This window comes from Manis pentadactyla, chromosome 4 (assembly GCF_030020395.1).
Source record: "Manis pentadactyla isolate mManPen7 chromosome 4, mManPen7.hap1, whole genome shotgun sequence".
NCBI lineage: Eukaryota > Metazoa > Chordata > Mammalia > Pholidota > Manidae > Manis > Manis pentadactyla.
Window position 1 is genome coordinate 968,487 of NC_080022.1, and position 16,210 is coordinate 984,696.

Genomic DNA, 16,210 nt, shown 5'->3' on the forward strand with positions numbered 1-16,210 from the left:
CTCTGCCCCCGTGGGTCCCTGCAGGCGTGGCCACTGGCGGGAGAACCACCCCGCCCTCAGCCTTCAGGTTGGGAGGACACTGTGGGCCCTGGTGGACTTGAAGCTTTCCAGGTTGGTTTAGGACATAAATTCCTTGAGTGTCACATTGATGTTCTGGGAAGTGAACAAAACAAGCGTAGTTTATTCATGGATTTGAGCTGCCCTGTTTCTGTGCACAGGGAGCTTCTCCATTTAATTATTTTTAAGCATTAAAGGCTGGTTTATTTGCAGAAGTCGGAGTCCCTGATTTGGAGGAGAGCAGACGGTGAGGGTGGAGGGCAGGGCCAGGGTGAGCGCCCAGGGCTCTGTGCTCAGAAAGGACACCGGTGGGTGGGCAGTAGTTTGGGGGGCACTCGTGAAGTCCAGGCCCTGCTGAGACGTGAACATGTCCAGTGTCCTGAACTGTGCGTGTTGGGGCGCCCACCTCGCTCACTGAGCATGAGAACCGGGCCCCACCGGCCACGAAGGGCTCAAGCTCAAGCCGGGATCCTGGCCCTGGGGGGTGGGCAGCATTTCTCACTTGAAAAACACTTTCTCCTGGTGCAGATGTTGTGCATGGATGGGGATACTGTGTAGACATGGGCCGGCCAACCTTGGCCACTTCCCCGTTGTCCCTTGTCCTCCAGGCCGCTCCTCGGCCCTGACCTTGCTGCTCTAGGGTATCAGAGCTGGCGTCCCCCTGGGTCCTCTGGGGTCCCAGTGTGTTTGCATGGCTCTGGTGAGTTCCTGACAACCCAGGGCCCCAGCTGTAGCAGGGCTGTGTGGCTGGTGCCCCCACCCTGTTTTCCAGGGCTGGCAGGTCTGTGCCATGCAGGATTGTGGGGGGAGCTGTCCCTGGAATGGCCCAGGTCTGGGGGATGCTGCTGTCCTGGGCCCCAGGGCCTCGGGGCAGGACCCCAGCCATGACACGCTGTGTGGGGTGCCTCAGAGGAGCCCGGGGACTCCCATGCCCATGATCTGCCTGCTCCCTGAGCTGCCCGGCATGGCCTGCCTTGATGGGCAGGCGCGGGCATCCCAAGGGTGGGCACGGGTTAGAGGGAGACACAGAGCTGGATCGGGTGCAGGCGGAGGGGGTGCCCTGGTCCATGTGTTTATCTCCCTGTCCGAGTTTGAGGGCCACACCTCTTCCTGGACACCCTCTGTCCCCAGCCCTTTGGATGACCCCTGTTGGTCATGTGCGATGCAGCCACCTCCAAAACGGTGGCCCCAGTCGAGTTCTTCTTTCTGTTATGTTCCCCACCTCCATCCCCACCCCATGTCTGGTGAGAGCTGGAGCGAATGTGAGCTCATGACCCTGGGGCCCATGGTCTCCCACGTGGCCTCATTCTTGCAAAGATACATGTGGACACCCCACACGAGCACTGGCCTGGTGCTGGACAGAGCGGTAGCTGTGGTAGAATCGTGGGAGGTCGTCTTTCCCAGAGGCTTCAGCTGTGGCCTCCTTCCCGCCCCATGGCTGTCTCTTGTCTCAGCCCTTCTCAGCCTGGAATTAATTTCTTACATGCTGGCCTGAGACGGGCTGAGTGGCACGGGCACCAATCCTTGCGTCAGACCCCCTGGTGGGCCTTTGGTGGTGATCTGACCAGCTGCTCTCTTCCTTCACTCTGGGCTCCACTTCTTAATGCCCCCTGACCTGGGGCCTGAGAGTCCACACTGGTGGCGTGGCTGCTGAGTCCTGGGGCAGCGCCGGAGGCTGGACTCCTCAGGAAGGCCGCCTCTCTTTGAGCCTCGGCTCCTCGGGCGGCAGGTGTGGATAGGAAACACTTAGTCATGTGGTCTCATGAGGCCTGACAGCGTGTGAACCTGCCCAGGCGGCCCCCGGGGGAGGGGGCTGAGGGAGCCGGCAGTCTGGGAGAAGGTGCTGGCCCTGTGGCCCCTGCTCCCGCTGTCCTGGGAGGGGCTGCGGCTTCTGCTTGTCGGGGTCGTGGGGACTCGTGGCGGCCTATGTGCAGATGCGGCCGCCTTGTAGGGCTGGGCTGTCTTAGGTTTGGTGTGCCTGGGGGTTGCTGGCCTCTCTCAGGGAACTTGGAGAAGTCGGGAGCAAACTGGGCCATCGGCAGGTGCAGGAGGTGAAGCAGGCTCCCCTGTCCACCCCCAGGAGTGGGTTTCCTGGTGAGAGGTCAGAGTGGCCGGTCCCATGGGAGCAAATGGCCCCCCTCGCCATCCCCAGACACGGCGGCCCACTGAGTGGCTTCTCACGGGGGCACTCTGGGTCCTGCAGGCCTTCAGAACTTTGCCCCACACTTAGCAGGTGCTTCACTTACAGAAAAACAGGGGATGTGACATGCACTGACCTCCACTTTGGCCTTCAGCCTGCCTCGGAATGGGGCCTGGAGCCTTCCCCATGCGCAGTGGGCACAGCGGTGGGACTCCATGAGCGGCGCTGATCCCGGCCTACCTGAGAGGAGCGGGCCATGCGGAGAGGCGGTTGCCTCACCACTCAGTGGGTGCCTCGGCTCCACAGCACCCAAGCAAGAGCGGGGACCCCGGCTAGGGAAAACCGAGGTCAGCTGCCTCTTCGTGTCCACAGCTGACCGGCCGGTAAGGCTTTGGACCCATTAATGCAGCGCCTCTATCTGCATTGTGAGTCAGGTTCCGTTGGAGAGGCCGCCCTGGACACACATGGCTCTGTGTGACCCAGAGGCTTCTCCACCCCCATCACAGGGCATCACACTCTGTCCCAAGTTGCTGGGATAGGAAATTAGGAAATCAGTGTGAATGAAAGCATGAGGGGGCCAGTGGAGGGACTGTCATTTCACTTCTAAGGTGACCCTCAGCATGACACTCTGAAGTCTTCCTGCTCGGAGCCCTGTCCACCCTTCATGAATGGGGCCCCAGTGCTGGGCTGGGCGCCCAGTGGCCTGGAGGGTGTGTTTGTGATCTCCCTGTGTTAACGAGCAGACCTGCAAAAGCAGATCATTGAAAGTTCCAAGTTGTAATTACTGTAAGGGGCCACCGCAGTGGGGCCAAGACAGAAACGCCACCTGGGGCAGTGTGGCTGGCACCCCTAGCCCAGGAAGACCTGGGGGGCCTGACCTGGGAGGTGGGTCTGGGAGCACCTGAGACCCAGCCGTGGAAGGAGTGTGCTGGGGTTCTTCAGGTGTGGGGACAGCACGTGCAAAGGCCTGGGGACGGGGACCCTATGAGAGGAGCCGGGAGACCCTCTGGACAGAACAGCCTTGCAGAGTGAGGTGGGGGCCCTCGCAGGTCATGCATTTCGTGAGCCACTGAGGAGTTAACTCTGTGGAACTGGAACGCAGGACCTGTTTCTCTTTCCGTTAGGCTGAACAGTGATCATCCCCGTCTGGCTGAAACAGATTACCTGTAAGGAGCAGAAAAACCTTGAAAGTAAACATTTTCAGAGTAATGAATGTGACACAGGAAGCCCTTTTGTGGGGGACGATGGAACTCTGGACTCTGCGTCCTGGTGGTGATGAGGTTCCAGTCCCCAGGTGTAACTCCACACCCTGCTTCAGACAAAACCTGCTTGTCAAGACCCAGAGTCCCTGTCGTGAGAGCGCCCTCCCTGTCAAACGGCGGGCACCCTGTGTCTTCTCATGACCGCTCTGTGCTTCACACCCTGGCCTGAGGGCAGAGGACACATTCTGGGCCGACCCTCAACCCCCAAACACACTGCCACCTTTTCCTTGGCTTGATTTTGTTTTGCAGCATTAGAGGCTGTTTTGCTCAAATCGTTTCAGAATCTGCTGCGGGGGACAGCATGCATGTTGGGACTATCTGTCGGCAGGATTCCACAGAGGCAGCAACTTTGTGCCTCACTTTGTCGTCCGGCGGGTCCGTTGGTCACCAGCTGCCAGTCAGGGCCTCTCTCTGTCCCGCCCCAGCGCCCTGCCCGCTGCCCTGTCCTGCTGGTCACCTCCCTGGTCTTCTAGGTCCAGTTGTTGCTCTGCCTCCAGACCTAAATGCCCCATCCTGTGCGGACAGGATGGACAACCTCTCCAGACACCGGCCCTTGAGCACGAGGGTGCCGGTGATGGGAAGTCATGTCCCTCCTCTCCAGAGGATGTGCTGTGGACAGGTGATCTCTCAGTGCAAGCAGCCTGGAGAGCTGCTCGGGGTGAATGGGGCACCCCGGCGGTCTGCCCGCCTCTCACCTGTGGACTGTTGGCCAGTGCAGGGCGAGCTCCAGGTGACTTCCTCTCATGCCCGGTCTCTCCACCCCTGCCAGCCAGCCCAGTGGAAATGGGGGCCACACAGGAGAGACAGGGGCCCTTAGCACACCCTTCCCAGGTGAGGAGGGGTCCCAGCTGGGGTCCTACCTGGGGCAGAAGGTCACACAGCTGGCTTGGTGACTGGGAATGGGCCGCAGACAGCCTCCCTCTCCACATCTCTTCCGTCTCTCACCAGCAGGCTTTTTGTGCCTCAGTTTCCCACTCTAGTGTGACCACAGCACAGAATCGGATGGGCGGATGCACAGCTGTGGCCACACTGGATGGCAGCCATTTGCCTCCTGTCTGTTGAGGTGGTTGGAGTGCCCACCTCAGCAGCTGGCAGGTGGGCTGACTGAGGGCCCAGCGTCCACGCCCATGCCCTTCCCCCACTCTGCTGCTCTTTCCCAAGCAGTGGCCGTGACTGTGGTTTGTCCCTCACCCCCCGAACATGCCTGCGGAAGGACACCCGTGCCCAGGCCCGTGGGCCTTCTGCTGTGTGTGTGTGCTGTGGCACCCTCGCGTCTGCTCTGTTGGGTGGAGGTTCGGAGTCAGGCAGGCTTTAGAAATACAGGACTGGCCTGGAGTCCAGACGCTTCACTGTTTCCATCTGTAAAATGCAGTTGCCAATACCTACCTCCCAGGAGGCTTGTGAGAGGAAGTGACCCGCGTGTCCTCGGTGGGCTCAGCACCTGATGCCTGGCAGGCACCAAGCAGACAGACGTGCAGCAGCTACACGGGGGGTGCACAGTGGGTGCACAGCAGATGCAGGGAGAGTGTGTAGGAGGCACTAAGGTGTGCAACAGATGTGTGGAGCAGTCACAGCAGATGCAGCAGAGGCGTGGCAGGGACATGGACACGTGATGGCTCCGTACCTGCTGGTAATGACCTGCGTGGCGTCTGTGGGATTTGTGGCCCGTTCACAAGGAGGATGTGGGTGAAGGTTTGGGAAAACAGCCCAAATTTTTCCCCTCTCTCACGCTTTTCCATTTACCAGTATGTGGGGAATGTGACGTCAGGAGGGGTGACAGGCCTGACAGGGTGGGTGGCCCTGGAGCTGCTGGGCAGTGGGAGTCACATGACCAGACGTGTGGTGTACAGGGGTCACTCAGTGCCTGTGGGGCCCACTGCTGCCCCCCAGGCCAAGGATGACGGCAGCACAGGGTCAGGGGGCTGGAGCCCAGCACTGGGAGAAGATCATTAGGACCTAGGAGGGCTGGAGGATGGTTCCCATGTGAATAGGTGGGATTGGGCAGGTGAGCGTGGATGTGGGCAGGTGAGCTGGGCAGGTGAGCATGAATCTGAACAGGTGAGCATGGACAAGGGACTGAATGTGCACAGGTGAGTGGACAGGTAAATGTGGATGTAGACAGGTGAGTGTGGGCATGTGAGTGTGATGTGGGCAGGTTAGCATGGGCAGGTGAATGTGGATGTGGGCAGGTGAGCGTGGACAGGTGAATGAATGGGTGCCATTCCCCGGTGAGGGCCACAGCCTCCAGATCATAAGCCTTTACTCTTCCCGTGCAGTCCTGTTTGTCGTCACCGCGTCTGGTTGTTTCATTCAGTCGGGGGTGGCTCACACTGACCAGCCCCTCGGTTGGCCTCTGGCTTCTTTGTGTTAATCTGCAGCAGCCTCGACGTGTCACTTTTTGACGAGGTTGCTTGACCCCAGCATTCATGGGAAAAGCCATCTCAGCCCCGTGCCGACCTACCACACACCAAGGCATTCCAGGGCTGCGATTCCAGCCGCGTGGCTGCCCTCAGAAAGGAGCCAGCACTCCTGTCCTGCGGCCCTGCATGCCAGCGGGAGGCCCGGGCAAGGGGCCTGTGGGGTGCTAGACACGGACACTCAGAGGAGCTGAGGGTCTGGGGAGGCATCGTTAGAGCACTTGGGACCCCTGACACAGATCGGCCCTGCCCTCTGTGGGTCTTGGAGTGACGTGAGCGCAGTGGACAGCTGTTCCAGTGCCGTTTAGGTCTTGGGAAATTAGTGTCCTTTCAGGAGCGGTCACACGGCTGGGAGCTGGGGGTGGGGCAGGGTGGGGCTCGTCTGGAGGCCGCGCTCAGCAGTGGTCCTGTGACACTGGGAGGGCTCTTTGAGATGTGGAGCGGTCGAGGAACAAGGATGCTTCTGCCCCGGGCCAGGGCTGTCCACAGGGACAGGGACAGGGACAGGTCCTGAGGGGGAGCCCGAAAGGTCAGCAGTGTGGACCTGTGAGGAAAAGGGGAGGCCGCATGCTTGCCTTGCGGGACAGCGCCCTCGCTCCTGCTCCACCTCCCGTGCGCTCGGCTTGCCCCCGAGGCTGGAGGCCCCTGTGGGGTCCAGCAGACTGAGTGGCCCAGACCGCCGGCTCGTGAATGCAGAGCCCGCTCTTCCAAGAGCTGGGGGGAGGGGGCGGGGCCCAGCTCAGGTGGGCGCAAAGGCCGAAAAGGGGAAATGAGTTGCTTGGTTTTTTCAAGGCATGTTTCAGTGTGAAAAGTTCTGAACATCTATAGAAGTAGAGAGAATTGCGTGACAAAGCCTCGTGCTCCCCTCCCCAGCCGCCAGCGGTGCCCCACCTTTCTTCACCCCACACCCCAACATCAGCCATCCACAGATACGAGCACACACTTTTGGCGAGAGTGTTTCACTGCTAATTAGCTTTTATGCTACTTTAAATGGTGTCACTTTTATAATTTTCTCTGTGTTTATAGGTATGGATAGAGAAATGCAATTGTTTCACATTGACTTCTTGTCCTTGTGTTTAACAGCCTTGCTAAACTCGCACCCTGTAGATTCCTTTGGACTCCTGCACACACCACCATTCGCCAGTGACTGAGTTTTATTTCTCCCTTTCCAGCCCCTCGTCTGTTGCCTGATGGCAGTGGTTCTGTGTGTCTTTCCCAAACAGTGTGGGACAGTGCTGGTGACTGCCAGCATCCGCTCTCCTGATTGCAGGGGAAGGCTTTCAGAATGTCACCATTCAGGCTGTCATTTGTGGAATGATTTTCTCTTTTGTAAATTCCTACCATCAAATTAAAGAGGTTCTATTTTTTATTCTTAGTTGAAAGTTTTTTTTTTTTTTTTCTTTAAAAAATTTATTTTTACAGTTTGGGAAAAATAGTTTGTTCCATATATGTTGATTTATTTAATTTTAAAATTTGTTTCTTGATCCTGTTACATATAAAATTACATAAAGAGAACAAAGTATACCAATTTTTCTATGTCTGTCATATTTCTTGTACATACACTGCATTTTTTATTTTAAATTATACAAGGAATGCTGATTCTAAACATTTCTTGCAGTCTGTAAGTAAAACACACAGGTAGAATCTTGTACCCCTGATCATGCTCTCCATTTTAAAGGCAGCTACTCTAATAATGAGGGAAGTGGTTTTCTGAAAAGTTATATGCATTTTGGAGCAAAGATCTGTGATAAGATTTGTGAGCAATTTTTTTCGAAAGTCACCTGTTATAGTTTCACATCATAACATAATTTTCAGTTGCCCCAAAGCTCAAAAAACAAGTGAATATTACTTGCTTTTATTTATGTCCTGTTTACTTTTCTGTAAATAGGTATAACTTTTCAACAATGGAGTCAATTCCCCAACTTTTATGTCGCTCCTCAAAAGCATCAACCTTCTCGAGACAGTGAATATTGCACAAGGACCCAAACAGGCTTTTAATTTCAGAATCTGGGATGTAGAATGGTGGACCTGCATATTTAGTTGGATCGTAAGAAAGGACACACAAGAGGTAGTGACACCCTTTTCCCATTAGGGACAGCATTATATCTGCATAGCGTTTATGATCACTCGGGTTAACAGCAACTAATGCTCCTCTATCCCAGATCCTGTCAAATTTGCCAATATTTGCTCTGGGCAGGTCAAAGAGGCTGCAGCAGTACAAGGCGATGCTCCCTGTAGAACTCTTGAATACTTTGGCTCCAGGAATTTCCATGACTGGCTCTTCTGAGTAAGAAAGATCCTGCTCTTTAAAAAATTCCCGTATCCCAAGTTCGCTGATTTCCACACCAACTACACGGTGTCCTCGGTCGGCAAACATCCTATTAAATATTCACCCAGCATATTTATCATCAAGACAAAATGTGTTAATGCTTATCTGCTCACACCATTTCATCTCAACGGCTTTTCCACAAAGAGGAAAAAATACCCTCAGTCCACTCTCGCCTTTAAGAAAAGAATCTAAATGCTTCTTTAATAGCTGATGTCCTTGCTCTTGATGAAATGAAATTTTGTGGTCCACCCACTTTTCTTGCCATTCTTCCAGAGTTAGTACTCGGTTTTTCTGAATCTCAGGATCAGGGCACTCTTTAATATCAAGTAAAGTTCTAGTATCATCCATAGTCCTGCAGAGAAGTTTGCTTTGCAAGCAGATGTCTCCAATGCCTGGCGCGCTGCCGGCCGTCCTCCGCGGGCTCTGGCGCCGCCGCGACCGCTGGCCCGGGAACTGGGCGCCCCGGGCCCGCCCCTCCCGGAGAGGCCCCGCCCCCGGGGCGCCCCGTCCCGCGCCGCGGCGGAAATGGCCGGGGCGGGGCGAGCGCTGCGGCGCAGACCCAGGCGGGGCCCGCCCTCCCCGCTCCCGCGGCCCCGCCCACTCTTAGTTGAAAGTTTTTGTTGAGGGGCATTGAATTTTATCACATGCTTTTTTTTTTATTTGTTGACATGCTTTTCATCTTGTCTTTTATTAATAAGATGATTTACACAAAGGACTTTGATGGTAAAGCAACCCTGCCTTCTCTCCATTCACGCCATTTGGTTGATGCAGTCTCCATTGTATGGTTTGCTGGTACTTGGTATTTTTGCAACTATATTTATAAGAGAGATTGGCCTCTAGTTTTCTTTTTTTTATAAAGTCATATTCAGAGTTTAGCATGGAGTTATGTTGCCTTTATAAAACTAATTGAGCTTTTTAAAATTCTTTGGAAGATTTTCTGTAAGATTGATATTATTTTTAACTTAATTGTCTGAAAAAAATTCCAGTAAAGCCCTGTGAGTCTGGAATTTCTTCGTGGGAATGTTTTAAATTCTAGGCTCAACTTTTTAAATAGAAATCAGCTACTCAGATTTTGTATTGATAAGTTTTTTAGGATTTTTAAAAGTCTAGATCATATTTATTGACATGGTTCATGTTTTCATTATCTTTTCAAATAACTTTAATCTCTATAGATACTAAGTTACTAGAGATTTGTCTTTCTCCTTTAAATTTGGTTAGTTTTTCTTCATGTGTTTTTTGTGTTGGATTAGGTTCATACAAATTTAGGATCATTGTATCCTTTTGAGTTGACAATTTTATTGTCATGAAATGTTGCTCTTCAAGATGAAAAATATTTTTAGCATTTAAGTCTCCTTTGATATTAGTGTAACTGTCCAGCAAGGATGTGCATGTGTGTGATTGTGGGGAGGGGAACTTAGTGTCCATATTGTATGTATTTTCCATCCTTTTACTTCCAACTTTTCTGTATCCTATTTTGGATGACTCTTCTAAGTGGAAGTTCATTGTTGTTTTTAACCTAGTCTGACAATCCATATCTTTTAACTGAAGGATTTAGTCTGTTTACATTTAACGTCATACCGATATGTTCCCATCTAAGTCTCTCATTTTACCATTTGCTTTATAACTGGCGCATCTGTTCTTTCTTTTGGCCTCTGTTCTTGGCTTCATCAAATGTTAGTATTCCATCCCTTCCTCCTTTTATTAACTTTGTTAAGTAAACTCTTAAGAGTATATTTTTAAAAATATTCTGGCTACACATTCTCAGAATGTACCTTAAATTAGTATTTCTATTTCCCAGGTAGGGCAAGAACCTTACAACATTTCAGTTCTACTCAGTTCCTATCAGTTTTATGCTATTGTTGTCATGTACTTTAAACCCCACGGGTGACCGTCACCACGTAGTTCTCAGTAGTTATTAAGATGGACCCCTCAGCCCCCCCAGCGCGCCCTCTCCCCACAGAGCTGTGCTTTCACTGGAGACCATTTGCCTTCTGCCTGAAACACTCCCTTAGGTGTTTCTTTCAGCTCAGATTTGCTGACAGTTGGTTTTTGTCTGTGGAAGTGTGTCTTTCGCCTTTACTTTGAGGCTGTTTTCCTCGGGAGCAGAAGCCTAGGGGGGCAGCAGGGTTCCCGGAACTCCTGAGCCCACTGTCCCCAGGCCTTTGCTGTCTCTGTGGCAGAGCCCCCTGTCCCTCTGTTCCCTCCAAGGGAATGCCTCCCTCTTTCCTTTGGCTGCTTTAAAAATGGTCTTGCCCTGTTTCAGCGGCCTTGTGAGAGGGGAAAGTGCTGCATTTATCCTGAGGTTTGTAGAGCTGTTTAGGTGGGGGGCAAGAATGTCTCTATCTCTTTTAGACAACACCAGCCAGTACCTTTTCAGATACTGCCCTGTCCGTCCTGCGCTCCTCCCCAGAGCCACAGCCGCACCCTGGCTTCTGTATCCCATGTGCTGTTCTCTGTACCTCTTTCCATCCTGCTCTCCTGTCCCTTCTGTGCCTCGATATTGATCTTTTCTGCTGATATCTCCTGTTTTCTCTAACCTCCTAAATCTATCTCCTGAATTATTCATTTCAGTTATTGTATTTTTTCACTTCGAATTTTTAAAATCCTAGGGTTTTTAGAATTCTTTTTAACAGATCCAGTTAAGCAGTGAGATTGTCTCATTTTATCTATCTTTTAAAATGTATTTGAATATCCGAACCACCTGTGAGTCTATTTCTTTTTTTTTTTTTCCTCTGATATTGTGTATGGTGTTTTTATTTATTTATTTTATTTATTTATTTATTTTTTTTTTTTTTGTAGATAATTATTTTTTATTGAAGGGTAGTTGACACACAGTATTACATTACATTAGTTTCAGGTGTACAACACAGTGATTCAACATTTATATACATGATAATTCTAGGTACCAGCTATCACCATACCAAGTTGTTACAATATTTTGACTATATTCCTTATGCTATACATTACATCCCGGTTACTTATTTATTTTACAATCGGAGGTGTGTACTTTTGTTGTTGTTGTTGTTGTTGTTGTTGTGAGGGCATCTCTCATATTTATTGATCAAATGGTTGTTAAGGACAATAAAATTCTGTATAGGGGAGTCAATGCTCAATGCACAATCATTAATCCACCCCAAGCCTAATTTTCGTCAGTCTCCAATCTTCTGAGGCATAACAAACAAGTTCTTACATGGAGAACAAATTCTTACATAATGAATAAGTTACATGGTGAACAGTACAAGGGCAGTCATCACAGAAACTTTCGGTTTTGCTCATGCATTATGAACTATAAACAGTCAGTTCAAATATGAATACTCATTTGGTTTTTATACTTGATTTATATGTAGATACCACATTTCTCTCTTTATTATTATTATTTTTAATAAAATGCTGAAGTGGAAGGTAGATACAAGATAAAGGTAGAAAACATAGTTTAGTGTTGTAAGAGAGCAAATGTAGATGATCAGGTGTGTGCCTGTTGTGAGTCTATTTCTGTTGACTCTTCAGTCATTTGCTTCTATTTCTTGGCCTGCCAGGTAGTTTTTGAGTGAATATCAGATACTGTGTTTGAAAAACTGTAGGAACTCTAAATGACGTTATATTCTTCATCAAGGGATTTAATTTTTTCTGGCAGATGGATTGTGGACAAATCACCTTGATTCAGCTAAAGCTGGTCTATTTCCAATTTTGAGCTCAAATGGAGAAGCCGGGGGGCTTGCTGGGATTCCAGGGCCCAGCTTCAGTCTCCCAGTGCCGTGTGTCAGCCAGAATCCCCACCTGCCTTTTTTCCCTCTTCTTTTCTTTTTTCTTTCAGCAGCTGCTTTTCTGTGTAGTTCCTCGGCCTCTTGCCCGGGACTCGTGCAGCCCGGTGTTCAGCAGACGCCTCAAGGGGAGGTGACACGCTGGGGTTCAGGCTGGTTCTCCTTTTTCTCTGGGGTCTGAGGAGAGCCTGGTGGGCAGGGGTGACCCTGCCACTCCGGGGGCCTGGAGGGCACAACGTCCCCAGAGGGGACCATCCCTGAGCCTTAGACCTGCCGGCATTTGCCTTGCTGAGTTTTGGGCTTTCTTGGGACCCGTCGCCTTTTCCTTCTTTCCTGTTTCCCCCCCTGGAGTGAGAACAGCTGCCCCGTCCCTGTCCCAGCGTCGTATTTTGGAAGTGCATAGCCCGTTTCTATTGCAGGGTCACCTCTGGACAGGAATTTTTTCTCAAGTTTGTCCCACACCTGGTTCAAGTGACGTTTAGGTGAGACTTTGGGCTTTAGAGTTGAGGCTGGAATGAGCTAAGAGGCTGTTGGGATTCTAGGGGCTGTTGGGTCATAGTGAATGTGTTTCGCATGGAAGCACATGAATTGGGAGGCAGGGGTGGAATGTTGCGCCCGGGGTTGTATCCCCCCAGAGTTCCTGTGTTGAACCCCTAACCCCAAATGTGAAGGTGTTTGGCGATGAGGCTTTTGGGAGGAGATGGATGAGGTCATAGGGTGGGGTCCCGTGATGGGCCCCGTGCCCTCCCTGGGAAGGGTAGCGAGCGCCCTGGCTGGAGGCCGTCTGCCAGCCGGGAAGAGGCTCTGCCAGAACCGCGCCCTGCCAGCCCCTTGTCTCCGATTGTCCTCCGGGCTGGGTCGCCCCGCCACCCTGAGCCCCAGCGCTTATCCCCAGCTGGACACCCACGGACTTGGGCCTCCAAAGGACCAGCACGCGCCCTGAGGACACATGGGGACGCATCACTCCTCGCCAGCGTCGCCTCACACTCTGCTTGCTTGTCAGGTCTGTACTCCCAAATCTGGTTTTTGCCATTTTCCAGGTTTCACTGATTGTTCTTGGAAGCGGGGTGAACGATGCTGGGTCCATCATTGACCCCGCGGACTGTGTTCCCAGCACCACTCCTGTGGGCGCCACACGTTCTCCTGCTCTGAGCTGTTCCTCCTTCGCTGGCACTGTGGGCCACGGGTGCTGGCCTCCCTCTGTGGGAGAGGAGCTGGTCCTGCTGCCCGGGGGGAACTGAGCAGCTCAGAGCATTCAAAAAAACTGTTTCCGTGAATCTGTAAGGGAAAATGTGTACGTAGAATGAGTTGCATGCAGTGTGAATTTATTTGCAACAGATTACTTGGACATTGGTGTGCATTTTCCCATAGATCTTTGTGAAATATTGGTCATCCATGTCCTTAATGGGTGTCATGACAAATTAGTATCTTCGTGATAAAAATTACTAGATAGGTGAACTGTTAACTGTAACTCCTCCCCTCAAAACACCTGTTAGATCAGTTTTCTTAATGGTTCCTGGTGGTATTTGAGGGCAAAGGGACAGCGCTGAGGAGCTGCTGGAAGGCCTATGCGTCCCGGGAGCCCAGAGGCCGCACCTGTGTGTCGCCCCCGCCTGCTCTCTAGGGGAATGCGCTCCGGGTAAAGGGCAGCCCGTGCTGGCCAGACAGCCCCTCTGGGCTTGTTGGCTGAGGCCATCGGACCCCAAGGTTGTGTGCTTGCTGCACCCCTGCCAGCAGGTCCTGGCTCTTGAGGCAGTCCCTGATGTGGAACACCTTTCTTAAATGAAGCCCCTTCTAACCAGTCAGTAAACTGATCCTCGGACCCATCCTGGCCCCAGCAGCCCCTCTCCAGGATTCTTTGTGAGTGAATCAGATCACTTGTAAGGGGCCAAATGTGGGTTTGCATAGGCGTGTCAGCAGGGGCCCACGTGGCCTCGTGGGGAGGCCTTGCCCTCTGGTGGGACACCCACAGTGGCTTCCCGCAGCCAGGTGCTTCCCGACCCCCCACTGTCTGGCAGCGAGCCTGCAACCCAGCAGCCCCTCTCCTGGTCACGACAGCCTGGTTTCCTGTCTTTGGTGTGAGTGGCCCCATGGAGCCCATCTTGGACGCCCGGTTCAGCCTCTGGGGAGGGTGTCTGGCAGGTACGCTCTGTGAGAGGTGCTGAGTGCCAGCCAGGCCGGCACGTGGCTGTTGTGCTGGGGACGTCGGCAGGCCGGCCTCCCAGTGCGGCCTTCACGCTGCGTGTCCTTGTCACATGGAGGCTGAGGGCCACGCTGGTTCCTCCCCTTCCCGGGTGGAGAAGGCCCTGTTGTGTGGCCTCTGACCGCTTCCCACACCAAAACCAGAGTGCGGGCAGGCACAGCCTCGTGGTTTAGCCCAGATCCCAGGGCTCTGGCCACAGCCGACGGCAGCTCGCCCCATGTGGTGCCCCATGGAGCGTGTCCAGAGGCAGCCCTGGGGTGGGTCTGGCTGAGCTTGGCCCAGGCCTGTGTCTTCCTGTGGCCAGCCTCAGCATATGGGCAGTGCTCCTGGGCCAGCCCTGCCCAGCCCGCAGTGACTGGGCCCTGGGCCCCTGCTCCCTCTCCGGAGAGGGCACGTCCAGCCTGGGGGCACACCTGCAGCCTGACTGGGCCATTTCAGTCCCATGACTGCCCTAGACCAGTGACATCCCTGGGGGTCACCCTTCTCTGATTGATTTAGAACCGGGTGCTCCCCCTCACCCCAGTAATGCCAAGATTGGGGGGAAATGTCAGGACCACGTGTGGAGGGGCAGGTGGACCATGTGGCTTGGAAGTGCTCAGAGCCAGGGTGCTCCCAGTGAGGACACCCAGGGTAGAGGAACAAGCCGTTCTTTCCTTGAGTCCCTTCTCCACCTAACTTGTTCTTTTCTCTAGTGTGACAGTTTAGATATTGTCACAGTTATTGCTGTCAGCTGCCCATGTCCACTTCCTGTCCTCATTCCTGCTGTGTCCCCAGGGTCCACCAAGGGTGCAGACTGACATCTGTGGACAGGCGGGCAGGGGAGGCCTGGGGGAGGTGGGCAGAACTCAGCCCTCGGCTGTGGAGGCCGTGTCGTCTTTCCTGTATTTGCATAGATTGTGTGTGTGTGTGTGCATGCAGCTGCAAACACCCATTCCCTGTGCGCTAAGCATGTGTGGGGCAGAGCAGGGCCACCTCTCTGCCTGCTCTGCCGTGTCTTCACTGCTGGGAGCCCAGACCGCTGATTGCCTGCCAGCCGGGGAGCAGGTGGGGGTGAGAGTGGAGGGTGTGTGTGGCTCTGCAGGAAAGGCCCTCCGTGGGGAGGGGCCCCCTGCCAGGGTATCCACCTGGCGGCCTGCAACCGGTGGGGCCAGAGGAGCAAACAATTTGTGCACAGCCTCTGGAAGCACCCGGCGGGCTGTGGCCATGAGCCCGTCCCCATGCCAGTGGACGCCAGCCCCTGAATGAATGCAGACAAGCCATGTGGCTCCCAGTGGGCTTCCTGTGATGGTGTCCATCCCCTCTCTCCATTGTCCCTCAGGACCCCCAGCCAGCGTGGCTGCCAGGCCACTGCCCCACCTGAGACCCTAAGCTCCTCTTCTAGAAGGTCGCGTGCGGCTGGAAGCTGGAGGCTTTTGGTGGAGCAGGCAGGTGGCCGGTCTGCCGCGAGAGGCCCCTCAGGCCATCCTCACCTGCTTGGAAGTGGCTGGGCTGGGGGACGTGGGTCTGCCCCGAGCCAGGTTATAAACTGGATTTCTGCGCCTTGTCAGGCCCTTAGGATGCTAGATTGCCATGGAAACTGAGCTCGTTAAAATTCCCCGCAGCCTCCCTAATTATAGGATTTCAAAGGCTGCGAAGAGCTGCTGGGAGGGTGGAGGAGGCTGTGGGGCGGGGGCCGCATGCTGGGGCTGCGTGCAGGGCTCAGGCCCCAAGGAGGCGCTGAGCTGTGCCCGAGGCCACAGTGGGCACACCTTGACTCCCGCGGCTGTGTGGACCCGTGTGACCCACCGGGGTGCAGGCCAGTCCCTGCTCACCAGGAGGCCTCGTGCATCTGTGGGACGGAGACCAGGGGACGTGGGAAGGTGGGCACCCAGAGGTCCTGCCCAGAGTGCCACACAGGTGTGGTCCGGTTGTGAAGGAATGGGGGCTGTAACTTTCTGGGCAGAAACCCAAATTCTGAAAATATGACTTGTCGGAGCTGATGGCCCTGGCAAGGGGTGGGTGGGGACAGCCAGGTCCCCAAGACCTCGGTGGTCACCTCCGG

The 16,210-nt window shown here is 53.6% G+C and overlaps 2 protein-coding genes across 6 annotated transcripts in view; one reads left to right on the top strand and one right to left on the bottom strand.

Annotated features, from left to right (window-relative positions):
• Window positions 1-16,210, top strand: part of PRKCZ (protein kinase C zeta) — a 103,505-nt gene that overhangs the window by 41,833 nt on the left and 45,462 nt on the right. The gene's annotated exons all lie outside the window — the stretch shown is intronic.
• Window positions 7,509-8,701, bottom strand: LOC118911026 (thiopurine S-methyltransferase-like). The gene is made up of 2 exons (XM_036882637.2): window positions 8,321-8,701; window positions 7,509-8,254 (listed from the first exon to the last, which is right to left on the bottom strand). Exons 1-2 carry the CDS (start codon window positions 8,551-8,553, stop codon window positions 7,747-7,749), a joined length of 741 nt encoding a protein of 246 aa, XP_036738532.2. The 5' UTR covers window positions 8,554-8,701; the 3' UTR covers window positions 7,509-7,746.

Excerpts from the sequence above, each read along its gene's own strand:
- LOC118911026 (XM_036882637.2), bottom strand. The coding sequence starts at position 8,553 with ATGGATGATACTAGAACTTTACTTGATATTAAAGAGTGCCCTGATCCT. Across the intron at positions 8,255-8,320 it reads AAAGCCGTTGAGATGAAATG|GATGTTTGCCGACCGAGGAC; the intron begins GTGTGAGCAGAT and ends AATATTTAATAG.